The sequence below is a fragment of the Pan troglodytes genome, chromosome 14 (genome assembly GCF_028858775.2).
Source record: "Pan troglodytes isolate AG18354 chromosome 14, NHGRI_mPanTro3-v2.0_pri, whole genome shotgun sequence".
NCBI classification, from domain to species: Eukaryota; Metazoa; Chordata; class Mammalia; order Primates; family Hominidae; genus Pan; species Pan troglodytes.
Window position 1 is genome coordinate 57,383,403 of NC_072412.2, and position 23,171 is coordinate 57,406,573.

The 23,171-nt window shown below is 48.1% G+C and overlaps 2 protein-coding genes and 1 long non-coding RNA gene across 14 annotated transcripts in view; 1 reads left to right on the top strand and 2 right to left on the bottom strand.

The window, feature by feature from the left end:
* Positions 1–4,034, bottom strand: part of DHRS12 (dehydrogenase/reductase 12) — a 46,309-nt gene extending 42,275 nt beyond the window's left edge. For all 8 annotated transcript variants that reach the window (XM_024348549.3, XM_063792596.1, XM_001159419.7 and 5 more), the window contains exon 1: positions 3,945–4,034. In XM_024348549.3, coding sequence (XP_024204317.1) covers positions 3,945–4,000 — 56 coding nt within the window. In that variant the 5' untranslated portion in view covers positions 4,001–4,034. The remainder of the gene's footprint in view (positions 1–3,944) is intronic.
* A 55-nt stretch (positions 4,035–4,089) lies between these two features.
* Positions 4,090–13,744, top strand: LOC101059796 (uncharacterized). The gene is made up of 2 exons (XR_008538687.2): positions 4,090–4,692; positions 13,063–13,744. It is a non-coding gene; the product is annotated as an uncharacterized LOC101059796 (long non-coding RNA).
* TMEM272 (transmembrane protein 272) overlaps positions 13,252–23,171 on the bottom strand; it is a 123,444-nt gene continuing 113,524 nt past the window's right edge. For 3 of the 5 annotated variants that reach the window (XM_016925317.4, XM_024348551.3, XM_063792598.1), the window contains 2 exons: positions 21,943–22,025; positions 16,554–17,016 (listed from right to left, as the gene is read on the bottom strand). In XM_016925317.4, the coding sequence (XP_016780806.2) occupies positions 16,654–17,016; positions 21,943–22,025 (446 nt within the window). In that variant the 3' untranslated portion in view covers positions 16,554–16,653. Of the gene's footprint in view, positions 17,017–21,942; positions 22,026–23,171 lie in introns of all 5 variants that reach the window. The other 2 variants (XM_024348552.3, XM_024348554.3) reach the window with 2 other exon arrangements.

Consider the following 23,171-nt stretch of genomic DNA (forward strand, 5'->3'; position numbering starts at 1 on the left):
CAGAGGAAGCCAAGGCTCCTTCAGGGACACAAGGTGTGCACTGCACAGCTCTAGGGAGTGCCATTCGGATCAGAATGATGGGATATTTGTATCTGCATTATGATAATGTTCTGGCAGGTGGCAGAAAAGCATATTGCAGAAGAGGTATTTTTTCTGATTTGCACAAAGGCATCATATTGGATAGATGCAACTGTGAGTTCCTTAACTGTTTCTTTTTCCCATTCCTTTTGCGATACCTCTCTACCTTTACTCTTCTAGTATTTCCTGGCTATGAAATTGGCTAAGGGCAGTGGTGGCAGAATGGCGGGGTTGGCAGGTGGAGGCCCAGAGGGCAGACTCTGCCCACCCACAGGCAGGCTGGGGTCTCAGAGCTTACATCTCTCACCCACGGAGCCGAGAGATTTCTCCCGGGCAATGCAGGATGGGACTCTGATCTCAAGGCTCCACAGATGCTGAGAGCCCTCCCACAGGACCTGTTTACAAAAGGGTAGCCAACAGCTGGCCTCCTGCCCCATGCCCTGGTACAGCACAACTGCCAGTTACATGCTCTGGAACTCGGGGAAGTGGCCAAAGGATGTTTATGAGCTTGGGTTTGGTTTGAAAGTCATTGCCACGGGGCAGGCATTGCCACTTGTTTCAGTCAAGCCAGATGTTCTTAAGAGAACAAGAAAAATGTTCCTGTTTTCACCATCTGTAACTCACCAGAACATGCAGGGCAGCTTAGAGAACACCCTACCCATTGCTTCTGCTGTGAGTGGCAAGCAAGACTTCTTATTCCAAAGCCTTCCCAAAAAGGTTGACTTGAAACTAAAAAATATCAGTAACAAGGGCTTGAACAACCTGGGTTTAAGTCACAGCTCGGCCTCTTACTAGCTGTGCAATCTTGTGTGTTGACTTAACCTTTCTGAGCTCTTATCTCCTCATCTGCAGAAAGGGAATAATAAGAGATACCTCTTGGGCAGCCTAAATGAGATGCCGCATCTAAGGCACTTATGACAGCACTTGGAACATATTAGGAGCTCAATAATTAGCAGTTGACATTATTATTTTTTGAGACAGAGTCCCACCCTGTCGCCCAGGATGGAGTGCAGTGGCGCGATCTCGGCTCACTGCAACCTCCGCCTCCCGGGTTCAAGTGATTCTCCTGTCTCAGCCTCCTGAGTAGCTGGGGTTATAAGCGCCCATCACCACACCCGGCTAATTTTTGTATTTTTTAGTAGAGATGGGTTTTCACCATGTTGGCCATGCTGGTCTCGAACACCTGACCTCAGGTGATCCACCCACCTCGGCTTCCCAAAATGCTGGGATTACAGGCATGAGCCACCGCACCCAGATGACATTATTATTATCACTATTAATAATGACAGTACCGTCCATGTTCAAACTTGAGCTCATTTGGCCCCCAAGCCTTCAAATCAGTAGGGACTTTGAGAGCATTTTAAACTACAAAGAGGAAACTGGAAGATTTTTTTCCCCCTAAACACAGACGTGAGCCCTGGAATCTCTGTGAAAGGCTTTTCCGGTAGAGGCAAGGGCCTGAGTCAATGAATAGGGGCTTAGCTAGGAGGAGGCATTGTGGGGAATGAGTAAGAACTTCCCAAATACAATAGAGCCAGAAAAAAAGCAGTCCACAGGGAACAGGCCTGAAGAGCCCTTCTCCAGGGGCAGGAAGCTGACAGGCTTTTCTCTGTGATACCCAGTCAGAGAAGACATTAGCCTCTGGGCTCCACATTGATCCGTATTAGAGACGAATGTTTGCTGAGGCTGGCTCCTCTGGGTTGAACCTCTTCCTCAAACTCCAGACTGGGAGTGCTGCCAAGCGGGCAGTACCAGCCTGGCCTGCAGGACATGTCCCCGCCCTCTGTCCTCTGCCTTGGATCTTGCCTTCCATACAAGAATTCCATCCTGGTCCGATCTGTTGTTAATAAGACTTGTCTTTTATGTACTCTGCCCCTTATTGGGGAAGCATTTTATTTTCACTCTAGAAATCAGTCTCTAGATATCAGTCTCTATTTTTCACACACACACACACACACACACACACACACACACACACACGACTTTCCCAAGGTCACCAGAAGGTAGGTGATCAAGCCAAAGGCTGGGTGTTCCATTCTTCAACACCCAGCCTCGGTGCCAAAGGGCAGTCCCCAGACAAGCTGCATCAGCATCACCTGGAAACCTGTTGGAAATGCCCTGCCTACTGACTCAGAAGTGATTGCTTGGCAACCTGTGGTATCATGTGCCTTGCCAGTGATTTTGACTCAAGCTGAGAGGACATTTGTACTTACTGTTTCCTGAAGCTGAGGTGACAGGGATGGGGAGGAGGAAGCTGGCAGGTATCTGTGTCTCCCCACACCCTCAATTTACCCAAATATGAAATTTGCTTAGGACCCATCCACACTTGCCCAGGGTTTAGGAGTCTGTTTAAAACTGCCCCAGGGAATTATTAGGTTCAGCAAAGTTTAGGAAACAGTGATTAGATCCTCCTGCCTTAGGAGCCCAATATAGGGAGGCTTTATAAAAATCCTTGTGCCGAGAGAAACGTTGTAAACTCTAACTCCGCGCTCTCACATGGAAGTCAAAACAAGGTTGTTGTTTTTCTCTCCTATTCACTAAATCCACAACAGCAGGAAAACCCATCTAACTTTGCCAACTGCCTTCCCCTCCCTCCCTTCCCCCACCAATCTGTGGTGGATTGGGCCCCTTGGCCTCACTTCTACCTTCCCTCAAGGTGGGGAAATCAGAGCGAAAGAGTCCTGGGAGAAATTTTTACAGTCTGCTTTCCTTGGGGCCCACCCCCGGTTGGAAACTGACTTAAGCTTTCATGCTGTGTAATGTGGAAAGATCCAGCAATTAATGGTCATTGCCAGAGGACACCCCTTTGAAAGAAAGAGGCTGCCACTGTATTCCCCTAAAAACTGTGGGACAGGGCTCACGACTACACTCCCCACCATTCTCTGCAGCAGGGGCTCCTGAGACAGAGCTGAACCTTCTCCAAAACGATGCGGGGTGAAGAGCAGGGAGTTGCAACTCCTACCTCCCCTAGGAGTGCTGGCCAGGTTGCCGTGGGAACTGATAAAGCCCCAGTGCAGGGAGAAGCTTCTCAGAGGTGAGAATCACCTGGGGCATTTGGATGAAATGCCAGTCCAGGCCCCTATGCAGATCCACTAAATCAGAATCTGTAGGGATGGGGCCTGAAAACTGGGTACTTTTAATTCTCGCCCAGTGATTCTGATGTGCAGACAGGGTTGAGAACCAGCGGTTAGCCTAATCAATTCTAAGAGAAAACCTCCATCTCTCCTCCGTCACAGGAACCTGTCACCTCTTAAAACCACAATGAGGTGGAGAGCCAACTAGGGCACACTGAGCGTGGTCACGGGGCGACGAAACCACCACGCACCGTTCCCCAGAAGCACACACTGGGTGCACCGCCACACTGGCTGGAAACCCAGGCTGGAAAGTTCCAGCTGGAGCCAAAGGTCGCAGTCCAGGTGCTGCATCTTTTTAAAGGAAACACATCCAAAGGCACTAGGACAGAGCCTTGGCTAGCGATTTAGATCCAGCCCTATCTGACGCCGCCAGCAGCACCACGAAGACACTTCCAGGAGCACACCCAGCGGGGCGCCGAGGTGCCGCCCAAGAGGCTCGTTGGCGCCGGGGCCGCCTGACGTCAGTGGGACGGCCCTGGGCTTGGGCGCGCCACAGCCCCGCCCCTCGGGCGCCAGTCTCGGTGGCGGGCATTGAGCGGCTGGAGTCTGGCGACTGCCCCACGCCCAGCCGTGGGTCGCTAGACGGCGGGCGCACCCGTCGTTCTGGACACGCTTAGTCGGCCCAGCGAGAGGGCGAAGGAGCCGCGGGCGCGTCCCCGCCAACCCTGCTCGCCCGCGCCGAGGCGGGCCACGTGACAGCCCGGGGCCCCGCGCCCCGCCGCGCCGCCTTACTTGGTGTACTCGCGCAGCCCCTTGGCGAACCACACGACGCTGCGGTACAGGGACATGCCGGGCGCGCCCCACGCCTAGCCCCGCCGCGCTCCCGGCGCGGCCTCCGCCCTGGTCCCGCCCCCCGGGAGTCGCCCGCCCTGACATCATCCCGGTTATGTAAGAGCCGCGGCTTCCGGGTCCTTGCTCCACCGGTAAGGCAAGGGGTCTCGGGGCCGGCCGGTCGACTCCGCCCCAGCCTCAGAGGGTGGAGTGAGGGCGGACTGGCCCTGGTGGGGGCCGCAGTCGAGGTCCGCAGTCTCCTCGGGGTTGAAATCGGGCATCAGCGCCGTTTAGAGAACACCGTCCTGCTGGGCATGGCCGGGATGCGAAGATGGCCCTGAAGCGCACCTCCTAGAATTTGGTTACCTAGAAAACCATGTGGAATAAAACGACGAGGCTTATGATATTTAAAAGACTTCTGCATCGAATTGGTGTTATCATAAGGGTTATTTTAATAACTGGCATTCTCTAAGTTTCTACACGTGTTGGGGGATGCAGTGCCGTGCCACATTTCCCGTCTCCAGCAAGCGCAGTCAGATTGGCGACATCGCAGGCAAGAGGCAGGGCTGGGACTCCCACCCGAGAAGTAATTGTCTCCAAAGTTGGACTTTTGCCACTGGTTCTGCGACTTCATGCAATGCCAGGGAGAGCCCCTTGATTTCCCCCAAATCCTCATCAGCCTCCTTCCACCCAAGCCCAGATGAACAGTGTGAGTAAAAAAGAGTGTGGTTGCTGCGTGAACCCAGATCTCAGACTAGTCATCCAGCCCCATTATGTAGGACTCAGACACCCCTGTCCACATCTAACCTCCAACCCTAACGCCACATTAGAAATGGGGGTCTTACTGCTGCTGTCACTCCTAGTCACCCTGTTAAATTCTATACCGGTTTACCCAAGTCGCCCAGAGACTGGGCCCCACTTACATAAGCTGAAGAGACCAGCTGCTTTAATAGCCTCATTACCTAGGATATAGGATCACTGTCCAACCTCACTCCACAGTGGGCAAGTTTTTACTTCAGAATAACTTTTGAAATAAATTTCCCCGGAACAGCTCGCCCCTCTAAACAGGACTCTGAGGCTCCACTACGTTGCTGTTATTCCTGACAGAGTGATGAAAGGAAATTTAAACAAGTGGCATTTTGTAAAACCACCCCAGCCTGGTGTGACTTTCAATGCCTGTCCGATTTGGCTGGGAAAATATTTTAGATCCCCAGGGCTACATACTGTTTTTTATACCCTCCTCTTTGTGTCAGTGATGGAAAAGGTGTCAATCTGCTCTGAATCTCTCTGAACACCTCAGGAAATAGGCTTTTGGCTCGCAGAGAGGGGATGAGAAATAGTTTTGAACCACCAAGTCTCTTGGAGGGTGTCAGCAGCCCCTTGAAGTAAAAGTGTGGCTGCAAACCCAGCTCTCTGCATTAGCCAGGTGAACCTGAGCATGCTGCATACGCCCTCAGTCTTGGTTTTTTAATATGTAAAATGGGAATGAATATGCGCACCTCGTGGGGTGGTTGTGATTAAAGGCATTCATTATAAAGAGCTTAGTTTCATACGAAGTGATCAGAAGTGTTGGTTTCCCTCCTTAAGTTTTCTTCTCATTCCTTTTTCCCCTGCGCTTACACCCATGCAGTGTACATTCAAGAAATTTCCATGAGGGCATGAGGTGTCCAGTGTTAGCCTCAAATCAAGCATCCACGAGGTAGTTAGTGTATACATTATATACATTTAAAGAGGAGGTCTTAGGAAAAGCCAAACCCTGTCTCAAAATGAGCTTCCACTCTCACTTGGATGCCAAGTAACACACACACACAAACAAAGGGCAGTATGGAGTTCACAAGGGAATGTTCCCGTTTAACTGGAGTCAGCTGAGCTGGATTCTAGTCCAATTTCTGCCAGTTATTCCCTGTGTGACCCGTGTGATAAAATGTATAGAAGGCTTAAAGTGTGTCAAGCATTGTGGATTATAGCACTTAATTCTCACACTGATCCATATGGTTACTCTTGCTATTATCCCCATTTTACAGATGAGTAAACTGAGAGAGGTTACATAACTTGACTCAGGTCACGGTAAATACATGGTGGAGCCAGGCTTTGAGACCAGGTAGTATGATTCCAGAGCCCACAGCTTCCCTGCTGCATCATACTAAATGGGGGCAAGTCACTTAGCCTCTGGGCCTCAGTTTTTCTCATCTGAACAAAAAGGGGGCCAGACTAGGTGCCACCCAGGGCTCCTTTCAGCTCCAACTTTCTATACATCTACTAAGAAAATTACATATGGATGCTAAATAAGTTAGGCCCAGGGTGCTTTTAAGAGAAACGTCAAAGTGGATAGGGTTGCTTCATTTCCCAGGGGTGGAAAGCCACTAAAATATTTCTTCTGTGTTCCTGGTTCCAATTTGCCACTCAAAAAGCCAAACAAAGAAATCATCCCCCAGAGTTCCATTCCAATTGATTTAGATCCCTGAGGCTAATTTTGACGAAAATGGAAGGAGAAGCAGAAGGTGTGGAAATCCATGGCTTTCTGCACAACAGATACACATGATGAGAAGTCTGTATCCTCTTACACACACACATATACACACAACCAGTGTTCATATCGCCTTCCACTGAAGCTCATACCAGTTCCTCTAGCCAAGTTGTCATGGCAACACCAGCTGCCAATGAGATCATGGAAGACAAGGTCATAATGGCAATGGTGCCTTAATATTTTACCTGGCAAAGCCACTTAGTTAATAAGATGAATAACCATAAATCATAAACTCATAGGAAGCTAGGCACCATTCATGTACATGTTTAGTGTACAATTGGGGGTGGGGAATGGAAATGACAGCGAAGGGAAAGGAACAAAAAGGAAGAGAGGATGAGGCAGAGAGCGGAGAAGAAGGTCTCTGATGCTGATCCTTATTTTTCAGTGTGGACATGCACAGGTGCTGACCCTACCTGTACATGGATTAAGGAACTGGGCTCTTCCTAATGACAAGAAGTGGGGGGCGGGTCATGGGATCCCAGCCTCAATCACAAAAGCCTTATCAGAAACCCAAGGCGACTGCTTTCTGGCATTCACTCCTAGCAGAAGAGAGCAGCAGCCCAGGGAAGAGGTATGTGGTAGATACCAGCCCACCCTCCTCCCCACTCCGCAGCTGACACAGTCACCGTGTAGAAAGGCCCTTCCGGCTGCCTCCCCATGTCCCTCGGTGCCCATCATCCTTTACAGACTGGCTTGACCCAGGGCTGTCTGTTGCCCATCTGAACCAACTTCCTACCTAACAAATCAATTGGATTTAGGGGTTTCCTTCCTTTCACAAGAAGCTAATCACAATGTGGGCCTCTGGCCAGAACTTTGGCAGTGGGGAGCCGAGGCGGGAGACAGACTCAGTTTACATTGAATGCCTTCTGTGCCATTGAATTTTGTACCATGTGCATGAATCACTTACTTAGATTTAAAACATGCAGAGATCTACTTTCCCCAGCCCTGTGCACCCTCCAAGGACTGCAGATATTGGCAGTGAGATGGGCCCAAAGTGGGTCAGTAGTGAAGCCAGGGTGGTCAGTCTCCATGTAGCCAAGTTGATGGAGAAAGTGATTTTCCACAAACGGGACTCGTGTTCGTCTTAAACTCTCATGCAGCCTGCTTCTAGGGCTTCGGTTTTACGGCAAGCAAGTTCTGTTCTGAGTGCAAAAGCCGTGGGCTTTCTCTAGTGGTGCCTGGAGCAGGAGTAGCGCGAGAGCATGCAGGCTGCTTGGTGAGGTGGTTGTAGCTTGCCCTACCCACACTCTCTGTACCACCTTGTACCCACCTCTGGCCTCAGGAGAAGGGCCACCTACGCAGGCGGGAGAGGGATGCAGAGCAAGGTGAGAACTGGGATAGAGAGTCAGAAGGCCCACATTCAGCTCTGAGGCATCTTCAGAAAAGACGCTTTACCTCCATGAGCCTCAGTTTCCCCTCTACAGAGGAGCATAACTGTACAGTCCTCACAGCATTGTAATGAGGGTGAAATAAAGAAAATTTTCTCTTATTTAACAAATGCTCTACCTACTATGTGCCAAGCACTGTTTTAATCTCCTTACGAATGAAAACGAGGCACACAGAGTTTCAGTGGCACATCCAAGATCACACGCATCTGGAAAGGGGCAGAGCCAGGATCCCAGCCTGACGGTCTGGGTCCAGATGCCACATGCTTAACCCCTTCTCTGTAAGGATGAGGGACGTGTCCCACGGTGGCGTCTCCTCATTTCTTCTTTTAGTAACTTCTGTGGGACTGGAAACTTCCACTACTGTCCCCTCCCCTTTTTCGGTTGGTTGATTTGTTCTTGGGTGTGACAGGGTAGCTTATAATTCCCACAGTTTTTTCTACCAGGATTCCTCCCACTCCCAAACCCCTAAGCCAGTGGCACTCAGAGCTGGATGCTGAGCACTGCAGTCACTAAGAGTGAGACTGGGTTTGCAGCCTGGCCCTGCATATGCAGACAATGACCAAATGACCCCGCACTGGCCAGCTATTTAATATTGAGCGACTGTGGAGGCTTGGGAGGACTGAGGAATACATTACTTATTTTTATTTTTGACTATGGTAAAATACACACAACATAAAATTTACCATTTTAACCATTTTTAAGTGTACAGTTCAATATTAAGTACATTTACATTGCCGCCAACGATCCATCTTCAGAACTTTTTCATCTTATCAAACTGAAACTCTGTACCCATTAAACAAGAACTCCTCATTGCCCCCTTCCCCAGCCCCTGGTAACCACCATTCTACTTTCTATCCCTATGAATTTGACTACTCTAGGGACCTCATCTAAGTAGAATCACACTTTGCCTTTTTGTGGATGGCTCATTTCAGTTAGCAACATGTCCTCCAGGTTCATCCATGTTGTAGCAAGTTTCAGAATTTCCTTCTTTTTTAGGGCTGCATAGTGTTCCATTGTGTGTATAAACCACATTTTGTTTATCCATTCATCCATAGATGGACACTTGGATTGCTTCAATTTCTTGGCTATTGTGAATAATATTAATATGAACATTGGTGTGCAAATACCTCTTTAAGACTCTGATTTCAGTTCTTTTGTGTGTATACCCAGAAGTGGAATTGCTGGGTGATATGGCAATTTTATTTTTAATTTTGGGGGGACCTGCCCTACTGTTTTCCATAGCTGCTGTGCCACGTTATGTTCCCACCAGTATTGCACAAGGGCTCTGACTCACCGCATTCTTACCAACTTGTTATCTTCAGAGTTCGTTCCTTTTTTTATTTAATGGCATCCATCCTGATGCGTATGAGATTGCACCTCATTGTGGTACATTATTAATTTTTGTTATGTAACTTAACATACATTTTATACTTTCTGCAATATTCAGGTGTTGCTTCCGTCTTGTATCTGTTGCCGAATATATCTCAGTTGTAGGTATTCACACAATCACATGATATTGGAAGGATAGTTTGGTCCTTAAGTAGGTGGCTTTGATTTTTTTTTTTTTTTTTTTTTGAGATGGAGTCTTGCTCTGTCGCCCAGGCTGGAGTGCAGTGGCGTGATCTCGGTTCACTGCAAGCTACGCCTCCCGGGTTCACACCATTCTCCTGCCTCAGCCTCCCGAGTAGCTGGGACTACAGGTGCCCACCACCACGCCCGACCAATTTTTTATACTTTTAAGTTAGCCAGGATCGTCTCCATCTCCTGACCTCGTAATCCGCCTGCCTCGGCCTCCCAAAGTCTGGGATTTTTTAATGGTTGCCTTGGTGATGGTGGGATTTTGTTGACTCTCACACTCCTGGGGAACATAGAGAATAGCATCCACCCTAATCAACCTCTCTCCTCTCAGGAGCTCGATGAGTCGTCGCGTCCAGGTGAGTCTCCCTCAGGTGCATCATGTGCCTAATCCAAAGGCCCTGCAACGAACTTCCCTAGGAGCCTGGTTCAGCCAGGGGCCTACTTAGGTACACGACAGGAGGAATGGCAAACAGTTTCTCAAACTGACCTCTCAGCTGTTCATTTTTCAAAATACAGTTTCACATTACTGCTTTTCCCATTTTGATTCACAGAAATGAGAGAACAGGCAAGTTACAGAGGATGAGCCTCTTAAAATGAGTGCTATGAATACATATTAGTCGTGTTTGAGGCAGAGCTCTGCGCTGGTAATGGAAAGAAATCCATGATCCAGGAAATAGAAAAATGCAGCTTGTCAAATAATATGAATAGTCTGACATAATTTTTTTTCTTTTCTTTTCTTTTTTCTTTTTTTTGAGACGGAGTCTCGCTGTGTTGCCCAGGCTGGAGTGCAGTGGCACCATCTCGGCTCACTGCAACCTCCGCCTCCCGGGTTCAGGCGATTCTCCTGCCTCAGCCTCCCAAGTAGCTGGGACTACAGGCACACGCCACCACACCCAGCTAATTTTTGTATTTTTAGTAGAGACGGGGTTTCACCATGTTAGCCAGGATGGTCTCAATTTCCCGACCTCGTGATCTGCCCACCTTGGCCTCCCTAAATGCTGGGATTACAGGCATGAGCCACCACGCCCAGCCTAGTCTGACATAATGTATGTAAAAAGTACATATATTTATGCTTAACGATACATAGACATATTCCAAAAGGATACTACAGAATTAACACTGGGTACCTTTTTGGGGACCGGGAGTTGGGGGAGTGCTTCAAATCTTTTACTTTTTACTTCATACTCGTTGACACGATTTGAATCTCTAGCCATAGCATGTATCACTTTTATAATAAAAATAAAGCTTTAAAATCGTCATTTTAGGAAAATAAAAAGGGTTGTAAAAGGGGATATACTAGTAATTTATGTCATGCCTCCAGCTGTGGAGAAATAACCCTGGCTTAGGCCGGCTTCCCTGGAAGCAGAGTCTGAGATGAAGCTCTGGGACAAGGGATGTGTTGAGGGTGCGGTCTTGGGAGAAACGAACTAGGGTAAGGGAGGAAGCACTGGGGAAAGGGAAGCGCTGGGAAAGGATGTGGCTTTCCACAAAGCCCTGCTTTCACCTGATCCCGCGGGCAGCTCTGGAGCATAAATGCCTCAAGTTTGACCTGCCCTGAAACAAGGGAGTTGGGCTTTTCCTCCCTCTTCCCCGACTCAGCCCTTAGCTATGGCTGTCGGTGGGGTGAACTGGGAGGGGGGAGAACTCTCAGGCTCCAGCTGGCTCCAGTCAACCAAGGCGGCCCCCACAAAAGGGTGCAGGTGTGCACCATTAGCGCCAGCACCTGCTGCTGGGGGCGGGAGGGGACGCTGGGCTGACAGAAGGGATCCCAGGGGAATCTGGGCTTCAACCCCTTTCCCCAGTGACTTGGGAATCGAACCCAAACTGGCTTCCTTATAAACAAATGTATAAACTGTAAATTGATGTAGGAAATGTTTTTCTTTTCTGTTTTCTTTTTGATGGCTATGGGAAGGTACAGGCTACAGGACATTGTATTAAATAGCAGCTTAAATACTCAAAAAAAGATATAAAGAGTAAAAAACATCAGTTTGCAAGAGTCCGATCAGACAGCAAGAGTTTTGCCGTGGTGGGAAAATCACTGGAAGGCTGGAGAAGAGGATGTGCCAGCCTGCTCTCAGGAAGCAGGCGGCGAGGGTTCTGATCTGGCTACTGTTAGTGGTCAAGAAGACTTTTTTATTTTTTTCACTTCCTTGGCAATGTATATCTCACCACTGATTATATCTCCCTTCCGGTATTGAGAAGTTGAGAAAATTCAAAGACAGATTTGAACCCAGGACTGGATAACCCAGAGAATAAGGCCAAAGAAAGGCAGGGGTGGCTCTAGGAGGCTGTATTCTAAGGCCTACAATTCTATGGGCTGCCTTGACATCTCTGAGCCTCACAGAGGCCCAAGGGCTTAACTGTGAGTTCCTCTGTGAGTTCCCCTGCCCTCACCAGGCATGCCCCTGACCCAGCAGGCAAGGTCTCCCACCTGACCAGTACCCTGTCAGTCACCACCACTCACCCAGGCACCAACCTAATGGGTTTCACCTCACTGCCCGTCTGTGAAATTACTCAAGCAAGACAGGAAACTCCTCCCATGGGAACACAGGGTTACCTGGTCCTCTTGCTACTACAAGGCATGACCCCCACGGCCCCTGCCGGTCCAGTCTGTTCCCAAGTGCAAGCCCCATGTGGCCCTGCATAACATGCTGTGTCCTCCTCCCCCAGGCAGTGAGTCTAGTGACTAATAAGCTGCTGTCCATCACATCTGTCCAGTGGGGAAAGGGTTGCATTTGGGCTTCTCCCACTATTTAGGACAGGGACCCCTCCCTCACCAATAGGGTAAGTAGGAAGTAATCAGAACAGAGGGACGTTTTGAGGCACAAGCCTTTTTGGGAACATGCTGTATGTGCAAACTCTTAATACCAGCAGCAAGTCCCAGTCGCTTTTCCTTTGCCTATGAAGCAGAGCTTACTTCTCTGAACAATGCAGTAAGTTTTAAAAGCTGACCAGTATAACAAAGGAAGTGTCTTAGAGAAAACAACAGGGCTGGGTGAGGTGGCTAATGCCTGTAATCTGAGCACTTTGGGAGGCTGAGGCAAGAGGACTGCTTGAGGCTAGGAGTTTGAGACCAGCCTGGGCAACACAGTGAGACCCCCATCTCTTAAAAAAAAAAAAAAACCCACAAAAAACAAAAAACCAACCAACCAAAAAAACCTGACTGGGCACGGTGGCATGCCTATAGTCCCAGCCACTCAAGAAGCTGAGGTAAGAAAATTACCCCAGTCCAGGAGTTCAAGGCTGCAGTGGGCTTTGATTGTACCACTGGACTCCAGCCTGAGTGACAGAGCAAGACCCCATCTCTTAAAAAAGAGAGAGAGAGAGAAAACAACAGATGTATTTGGAAACACTCTTCTCTTATTTCTCTTCTGCTTGCAATGGCAAAATGCTGTCTCCTGGGATATCCAAGATAACGTAGCTGCTGTGATGCTAGGCTAACCTGAAAAGTGAACTACTGAAATTCTAGCTCTAGAAAAGACAGACTAGTTGTCTTATTAGTTCTATACTTATAAAAGATAAATTATCACTAGGATTACTAAGAAGAATTTTCTGTTAGATCATTTTTCTCAATTCTCCACTACAGACTCATCTACTCACCTGAGGATTATGAGGATTATGAGTTTTATGGAGCAAAATTTGCCTAGAACAGGTTGTCAGCTTCTGTGGACACAGTCTTCTACCCTCAGAAATCCCATTGGAAGAAAGAACAAATGAAGCATCCCAAGGACTGGAGGATTCTCTTCCCCCAGGGTATTCAAGGAAGACACTGGGGAACAAATTGAACAAAGTTTATTTCATCAACAATGAAAAATGCCCAGAAGGAAATGAAGCACAAGATTCAGTTACACAAAGATGAAAGCTATTGACCACTTGGCCACTTCTCATACTAAAAGAGAAGGAAATAACACGAAGTACTGGAAGTGACATTATATTGTCCTCATGGTGACAACCAGGATGGGCCTGACATAAGCCAGTCCAGGCTGTATGTGTGGCCCGAGTGCACACATGCGGTTTCTCTGGCCACTGAATCAGAACCAGCTGGGCCCCACAAGTCAGTCTCTGGGGGCTGTGATTCTGCATTGCAAACAAGTCCTTGGGTAGCTCTGAGGGTTCACCAAGGTTTGAGAACCACTAGTGTGGCTGACTCCAGTGAAACAGTCCCAACTTTTACTGCTTTCAACTGTCATTTATATAGATTCAGGCAAAGAATGGTTTTTAGAATGATGCCCGATGTAGCAAATAAAATGACCTCAACATATAGTTTATCTTTGCTGCAGTCTTTTCTCAGATGGGAAGAACAGATTATCCCTCTCTGCCACATAATTTGTTCCCTTGAGGTTTCATAGCATCCAGAAAGTTCAGGTGTTCCCATGTCCACTTCCCATTGCCTTGCCAGGTTCCCATGGAGGAAGGCTGCCCAGCTCTTGGGCCAGTCTTAGATGGGCATTTTCATTCTCCAGGTATACACAGCACATTTCATATCAGTGTGGACTGCCTACTTCAGGCCATGCCAAGGATTATAACTTCTTCTATAACCAGGAACTTCTTACACTCACCTCCAGCTCAGTGAAATTATACTAAGAGGTGATCACTTAAAGGGCACGCAGCTCAGCCCTTCCTAGACAGTCTGGGTGTCATCCCTGGATTAAGCCAGACTTCAAAGAATCACAGTTATAGACCATTTGCCTTACTTAGCCCCAGAGCCTCTTTCTTGAAATGTGCCTTATCATAACCATCTCACCATCTCCTGAGGGAGGCCTTAATCAGTTATCATTCAAAGCCTGCTGCGCTTGAAGATGTCACCCACTGAACCACTCAGTGTCCCCTCTATGAATGGATGCACATGAACATTTTCTTCAGGATCTAACCTGTTTCCCCAGAAGAGGGTAATTTTGTTTTTTAGAGATAGGGTCTCATTCTGTCACCCAGAGTAGAGTGCAGTGGCGCAATCATAGCTCACTGTAACCTCAAACCAGGGAAGACGTGTGACCTATACGAAGAGATCATCACCTCTTCCTTACTGCTTTGGTGACAAGAAAACTCAAAGCTAAAAATATAGTCCAGATTTTAGCAATTATTTAGGACCTATGACCAGTATTCTCCATTGCAACTGGGAGTAGGCTGGTGGGGTGCATATGAGAATGAGCACACTTCATCCACCACTCCCTCTGGGAAAGATTTCTGCAACACTCTGGTGATACTCATGCCTACCAGAAAGTGGGAATGTCCAACGTTTGAGACCTAGCTACTGATGTATCCAAAGCACTAACCAGTACCTGCCATCTGCTAACAGAAATCTTCATGCCCATGGTTGTTCACAGCTCTTTCCGCCTTTGCCAAGGCCCTCGCAACAGAAGCCTCAGAGGCTTTCATGTGGGAGTCATGCAGGTGTCCCTGGGCCCAGGTCTTTGCTGCTCACAGATGTCCAAGCATTGGCTAAGTGACTGGGAATGGCTGACGAGTCATGGATTGGGGAAAGGAGGGTGGGAGAGGAGCCCATGGAACTCCTGTCCACCCCAGTATCATAGTATCATAGCCCACAGACTCTCCCCAGTCCCCAGCACAGAGAGGGCAACGTGGGACACAGTGAGGATGGAATCGGGCATCATAGGTGAGGTAGGATCTGCAAACTGTACACCCGCTGGTCTTCTGCCATGGCTCAAGTGAAAATGAAAACAGAAACTGCCCTTAGGGACAGGGGCAAAAAAAGGGCTGTTCTTCCTTTGTCCAGCAGATGGCACACCAAGCACTTTCTTCTCACCTGGGAGGAAAGGGGGACTAATGGTGACTGCCCGGGGAGTGCTTCTAAACTGAAATGGGAAGACCCCATGGGACTCACGGGGCCTTTCTCTTAAAGCTATGGAGAAGAATGAGCCTCTTGGTTTGAGCTGACACTTCTGATGAAGGGAGGTGCCTCCATTCATGGCCACTCAGGGATTGGTTTGATGAGAAAACATAACAAAGTTAAAAAATAAACACAGCTCAGCAGTGTGTAAATATACAGAAATGCTATGCACGTGGCTGAGAGAAGCACAGTTAAGCAGGTGCCACGCACCCCTGGGCACTGCCCTAGACACACTCATGACAGCATCTTCATACAAAATTCTAAAGCATGGGACTTTTTGCTCATAAAGAGGCTCCCCAGCGAGCACTGACAACAGACCTGGACTTCATCTCTCAACAGTGGCAGCCAGAGGGAAGGTTAGTGGTCACTGTTCGGCATCATCCTGGACTTCCAGACATCTCAATTTACAAAAGGCTTCCAAAGCCTAACTGGTCATTAGGTTGAGGAGCTATTATTCGATATTTAAGCTCAGAAACCAAAAACAGCTACACCGACGGCACCCCAACTCACGCAACCTGTCCAGAAACATACAAAACTGGTTTATGCCACCCAGCCAGCTGCAGATCATAGAGAGGTACTTGAATAGCCAGAGGCAGAGACAGACTCAAAGCCAAGCAAAGACCCTGCAGCAGCGGCACACGGTGCACACGGCGCTGCACTCCGCAATGCCTGTAGCAGGCCAGCCCGCCCCCTATGTGGAAGCTACTGCTTTGACGTTGTTAGATTTTATAGCTGACCTTGGGATGTTCCACCCATCACATCAAACCTATCTGATATAGGGCTGGAAGAGACTGCTCCTTCACTTTCCCAAAAGGCAGCTAGAGTCACTACAAGAATATCTTTTTCCTTTTAATAACAAAAGCCATCATAGCGAGTGAAGTTAAGATATATCTTGTTTGAAAGTCTGTGTACTTTCTATAACTTCAAGGTGACCATGGCTAAATGACAGCAGCAGTAGCAACAATCAACCTTGCTCTTGCACCAGTCATTGAAATTGCACTATGATTTGAAAAGGTCTCTCCCATTCTTTGCCTCCCACACTTCATACCCTCAAAAACAATTATCCCTTTGAAAACTCTTGTGAGAGCAAAATTCCCACTCTGAAAAGAGCAGAAGTGATTTCCCCATGTCTAGGAAGGCAAGAGTTTCTTTAGTCTGCTATTATATTCAGTGCCTTTGGGTGGCTTTTTAAATGCCTTCAGGGAAGGTTTTATTACCTTTATGCCCTTCTCTGAACCTGTGTGTGTGTGTGTGTGTGTGTCTGTGTCTGTGTGCACGCATGTGCGTGCACACGCATATGCATACATGGTATGCTGGACAAGGCAGCTGTCAGTCTTCATCGGCAGCAAGTCTCCACCTGGAGCACAGGTAGACACAGCCACTGCACAGCAGGAGCAAGACCAGCACAGTGTGACTGAGCGCCAGGACTCCGACTGCAAAGAGGTACAGGGTTTTGTCACAGTAGTCCTGAGGCTGCTGGAAAGGGGGAAGAAAATCAGGTAGGTACACAGAAAAGACCCAGTAGTTTCCCAGGATGAACCAGAGGAAGAGGAAGAGGCTCAGCAGGAGGTGGATGTAGTATCTGTGCGCATTCTGCCTCCAGGGGTATTCATCATCGTCATCGTCATCAATCACCACGGCCTTGGACAGCAGCCGCCTCATCCTGGTGGAGTCGTACAACAGGAGAGACACCTGGGGCGTGGTGGGGAGCCAGGGTGGCAAGGCAGAGCAGCAAAATAGAGGGGAAGAGAGGGGATAGAAGGTAGCGGTGGTGGGGTGTTGGTAGGGAGAGAGAAAGAGGAGAGAGAGGAAGGTGTTATGAAAAGTGAACAACACACTGGAGTTACAAATGCCATCAAGCAACGAAATTTAATTTGAAGAATGAGAATTAAAACTGGCAAGAATGAAGGTATAAATTCATCGCCAGCATCCTCAGTGGTGTTTTCCTTTTAGATGTGTGAGTTGGTTTGGACAAGGGATTGGCTGGGGTAACCCATCTCTGCATCAAGGTTCAGACTGACTCTCTCCTGTATTGTGCTAGCACATTTGCACCCACACATAATGTAAAAATGACACCTGGTCCGCATGCTAGAGGACCTTGAAATATATCCCTCTGTCTTGGGAGGAACCCCTAGCAGACTTTTCCCTGGTACTTCCAGGCCATGTAACAGGCTTGGCCGAATCCAGGTACCGTGAGCCGTTTCCTCCCCACCCCAGCCCCGCCCAGCCTGCTTTCTCTCTTCTTGGAAGTTTGTACCACTCCCCATCTCAGGCATCTGGAATTCCCAAGTGGGGCTGTGGACTGAGAGTCCCTCTCAGTCCTCGTACATCTTTCAAGTCAAGAGCACAGACCCTTGTCCTGGGAGTGATACTCTTGGGGGACAGACCATCTGGGTCCCTGGTAGATGGTCCCTGACTCCAGCCTGACACGCCTTCGAAATTCTGCTGCCACTTGGTTACACAAAGCACCATGACCCACCCGACTCTAACTGGCCACAAATGCCTTTGTCACAGGGGAGCACACGTTCCCCCTGGAAATGCAGCGGTGGAAGGACACAGGTGGTCTTTGCTAAGGAATGCCTTAACAGCTCCCCGTCTTCTCTGCCTAGCAACTTGATCTGTGATGTTTTTGAAAGCCTGATCTGTGTATCTGCTCTCTCTGGCTTCCTAGGCTGCCCACCTCTCCCGAGGCCACACTCATGGCACCCCTAACCCTGGAGAGCAGGGCATTAGAAAGAATCCTTGGATGACGGAGGATGTGGCCGACTGGCAGAGGCAGGGAGAGATGCTGAGCTTGAGTGAAATGGAAGGGCAAGCAGGAGCCAAGAGATGCAGCTAACTGGGCTCCAAACTGTAAAGAGAAGCAAGGATAAAATAAAGAGAGACAGAGAGATGGGAACAGCGAACCCCAAGCTGTGCCTTGGGTAGGTGATAACTCCAGATTTGGACTTGTTCCATTTAAAATTTTGGATGGAAATGCAGGGCCTAGTGGCCCGCAGGCGGCAGAGTCAGAGCCTGGAGGTGAACAGAGAGAGGTGAGGACTCCTGGCAGAGATCTGGGGGTTACCCGTGAGGAGGTGATAGTGACTCTGGGAATGGATGTTGTACAAAAATAGACCCCGGTGCTGGGAAAAGTGCTTGACATACATTATCTCAATGAATTCTCCCAGCCTGAGGCTAGAGGTACTAAATAAACATGGGCGCAGGACCAAAACTGGAGCCATTGGGCCAAAATGTCAACAGCAATTTTCTCTGGGTGGTGAAATTTACAGATGATTTTGATTTTCTTCTTTGTGCTTATCTGCATTCTCTGATTTTCCAAAATGGAGAGTTATTACTTATGTAAAGATACAAAACCTAAGGAGAGTGGTTAGTTTAATGCTTGATATGTGTGATCTTTAATGTCCATCCTAGCCTGGGGCTGCGTATTATCTCTGTTGCCCAAATGAGGAAACTAAGGCTCAGAGAAGTTAAGTCACTTCACTGAGATCCACAGTGAGTAAGAGAATGAGAAGGGCAGTGGTCCACACCTCTTTGACCACTGTCTACACCACAGTATACTGATGATTAAATCGGAGGAAATGAAATTGGAGGGTTCTCGCCTAAGACTTGCAGCCCGGCTGGGAGGCAGAACATCTCCATAAGAAAAGGAAAGTGAGGCCTTGGGGGAGTTCAGAGAGCCACCCACAGTAGAGCTGACTCATCCAGGGAGGGCTGCCTGGAAGAAGGGGCATACTTGGGACCCCTATGCACAAGGAGAGGTGCGAGGGTCCTCCTCTGAGGGGGAGTGGTGTGGCAAAGGTGAAGGGTGGTGGGTTTAGGGTAGGGGAAAAACCAATTGCCTGTAGTAGGTTGGCTGACGGTGGCTGTGTGGTTGGGAAAGCCCAGGTTGAACACCAGCTCGCCGTTTCCTCACTGTAAGCTGGAACTGAGAGTCCAGCTCAAGTTTCCATCACTCAGATGCATTTCCCTTCCTTGCAGGGCCCCATTCCTTGGAGGAATTCCCCCACCCACCACGTGTCCCCAGATCTGGCTGCCCTCCCAGGACTGGTTCTTGGCTACAATGATGCCAGGTGAAAGGAACCAGCCCAAGGAAAGAGCCGTGGCAAGTGGGTCCCACTGCCCAGGCTTCCTGGAGCCACCTGGCCCCCTTCTCTCCCACTAACCTTTGAGGTTGTGAGCTCTTCCAATCAATGACCTCTTAAGTTAGCCAGAGTTGATTTTTTGTTCCTTGTAGTCAAAGAATCCTTCCTGAAGCAAGTACCTGCCTCAAAGGGGCACGGTGAGGACTGAATGAATTCCAAATGAGGGCAGAGCCGTCAGCATGGCATCAGCAAAAAGCACGTGCTTACTAGGGGTAGCAATTGCCACTAGGAAGAGTGATGTGGGAAGATGAGGGGGAGTGCAGGGTAGGCAATGGTCACTGAATCCGTGTTTTGGAAACTGTCTTTTAACATGACCCTCAGTAACAAATACATTTTATGCCAGGTCCTAGTCACTGGGTAACTGCATGTCCTTGTTGGCTTAGAGAAGTCCTGGTTTATGCTGTTGCTCTGGCAGGATGATTATTAGAGCCCCCTTGTACTCTCAAAAGTGTCCCAGTTAGGATGATAAATCACACGGTCAACTCACCCAAACACACACATGTCCATATGTAAGTATCACACAATACTTAACTTACTAGGCACTCTAATTTTCTATTTTATTTTTTAAAAAGCAGGTCACAGCCTACTTAATTCATTTCCTGATCTTCTAATGGGGCATGACCCTCAGTTCTTTCTGGTAGCTCCATGAAATGTCAGCTCACATCTCTTCAAGTTTCTCTTCATAGAATGCAATACTGTGAAGCTATCTGATGCATTTCACCAAGGATGTTGGGACCCCCTAGGCAGGTTCTGAGGTTGAATACAAACCATCATTATCACAGGCAAACTTCTGCCTCTGGGGACTCTAATCCTGTTTGCCGCTGCTCTAATGGTTATGGACTCACTGTATATTACCTTGCCATCATGAGCACAAAAATTTAATTTGGCTTCAAACGGTTTTAGATTGCCAGGGCAAACAATCAATGCTGCTTATTAGGGCCTTAGTTTGTTCACTAAAATAAATTACCTTTGGGTCCTGGGCTGGCTTTCAGAAAGGAGAAGTTTGCTGTTTTTAAGAGGAACAGACCCCACGGACAGTAGCATCTCTAAAGGAAAGTTCCGCTGGGCAGCTTGACAATGAGTGAGAACAGGAGAGGCAGAGGTAATTACTGCTGAAAACGCTGCCCTTGTTTTAAGCATCTCTATGGCACTCAAACCGTTAGAGCCTTCCCTTAACACTGTGGGGGCCATGGGGAAAATGTGGCCCCACTGAGCCAAGAGCCTTTGGGTTTTCTTGGAGCTGAACAGAGTCCCAGGTAGATCCCATGGGGATGTTGTGATGGGGATGATTGTGTGTACTTGTACATTTTAGGACACTGCCCACCAGATTGCTGTTAGGAGATGGGGACATTTAACAGTGAGGTTACCTCAAACACAAAAGCCTCCTAAGGTTTGCCCCAAATCAGACGTCTCCCACGACAGAGTTGAGCTTGTGGCTACCAACTGCATATGAGAACAGCAATTTTCAAGACGTTCCTTTGATGTCTTAGATCAACAGCATGACCAGCGCCACTGGCCAGGATCTCTCCAAGGATCCCCGCACCAGAAGGCAGCTGGCAAAGAAACCCAACACTGGGTCCGAATGAGAGTTCATACTTGGCACTCTTGACTCAGTTTTCTCTTGTGTTACGGCTTTGTTTTTATGAAACCATCTTGGGAAAATGGATGCTTGTGTTTTCTGGCTTTGATATAGAAAGTGGTGAGGTGGGCTTGGAAGACTGGGAAGAGTTGTTGATAGACAGAGGCTGACCTAAGCTTCTCTTGGTAGGTGTAACATTTCTGTGGGCCAGGGATCTTGAAAACAACTGCAGGCTATGCACGCCCCTGATATTTCTTCTTCAGTTGCTTTTTCTGTTTAAACAAATGTCAATACAGCCCAGGAGCAGATTAACTACATAACCTTGAGAGTCACAGAGAAGCACTCCTACCTCAGGCATAAGAATACTTTAATAGTTGATTGATAACTGCAGCCAATTAATCCTATGTTAGTCAATTGAGAACTAGGAAGTATAGTTAAAAGCAGAAATAGGAACTGCTAAATCAAACATATTTTAACCAAATGCAAACCCTGCCTTCAACAGGAAGCTTTTTTTTCCTCAAAAAAAAAAATAAAATAAAATAAAAGCAGCAGCAGCAGCGCAGAGAAAGACCATGATTTCACTGGCTGAATTCAATGGTATAACTGGCAGTCAGGGACTCCTCTGCATCAACTCTTGTCAGTCCAAAGCCACAGCTTAGCACATTGAACTCAACAGCAGGAAGGAAGCTCTTGCAAATATGCACAGCCCTGGGTAAATGCCCTGCATCTGGAAAAATCTGTGTCTCTGGAGCTAGCCCCATCACTTCAGCAACCACGCTTAGGGGGAAGTTGTTTTGGCTCCCCTGTGAATAGCAGGCAAATAACAGGTGCATTCCAGGATGCCTGTGAGTTAATTTCTACAAGGACTACAAACAACAGATAAAGATACTTTACCTTTAAGGTACCGACAATGCCACCCACTAGCAAATATAAAGGAATGAGGGGCTGTATAGGGCAGTCCTCCAAAAATTTCATTCCTACATAGGGCAAACAGAAGAGGATTGAGAGAAATACATTCGAGAGCACAAAGCCCAGTTTTGAAAATGAGTGGAACACCTTCAAAAGCCAAAATGTTAATCATGCAAACCATATGCTTGTGGGATCTGCTCAGCCTCACCAGTCACCTGATCCTCAGGAAGCTCAGTGGATTGACACCGCAGAAATGGCTCTCACAGCGGAGTGGTGATAAATACTCCCGCAGACAGGGCAGGGACCAGGTGTCGCTGCACCTTTTTTCTGGGTATTAACTGGCTATGGGTTGCACTTTGCCTTTCTGAATAGCCAGTGTATGAGAACTCAAGTTTTCAAGGATTCAGGATTCAAAGGATCCCTTTAAATATACGGTTTTCTTGATATGCTTAAAATAAGGTTCAATTTATGAGTCACATTTCCAAAATGTGACTCTGCGTGAATGAGGTTCTCATCTACTCTGCTTCCAGGGGCCAGGTGGCAGGGAGGAGCCGCTCTTCCTCCTTGTGCAGCGAGCCCTCTGCCGTGTTAGTCACAGTCACCATATGATAACCATTGACCATGTCACTCGCTGGACCCCATGCTTGGAAACACGCGTGTACTCACATATCCTTAGCTACCAGATACAGAGTACTACCAAGCCAGCCTACCCAGTCTACCCTTTCTTAATGGTAGTTTTTCTCCCCAAAGCAATGCTCTGTCTACTTTTCTCAGGTCTTTGTTCCCTAGACCTATTAACCAATGATATGATGTGTCTATTTAAAATATAAAGAAGAAATGCCCATTTCCCTCAGGGACCAGTCTGGCTCAAACAACCAAGCTCCAGATGAATTCTAACACACACCTTTGCTATGGGAGACACTGACTGCCCAGCATGTGCCCTTGTTGGGTAGCAAGGCAGTGTGACCAGTTCTGACCAGTGGGCTGTGGGACACCTTGGGGCCAAAGCATTTATTTTTTTTGAGACAGAGTCTTGCTCTGTTGCCCAGGCTGGAGTGCAGTAGCATGATTCAGTCACAACTCACTGCAGCCTCAACCTCCCAGGCTCAAGCGATTCTCCCACCTCAGCCTCCTGAGTATCTGGGATCACAGGGATGTGCCACTATGCACAGCTAATTCTTTTTTTCTTGTAGAGAAGAAGGACTCACTATGTT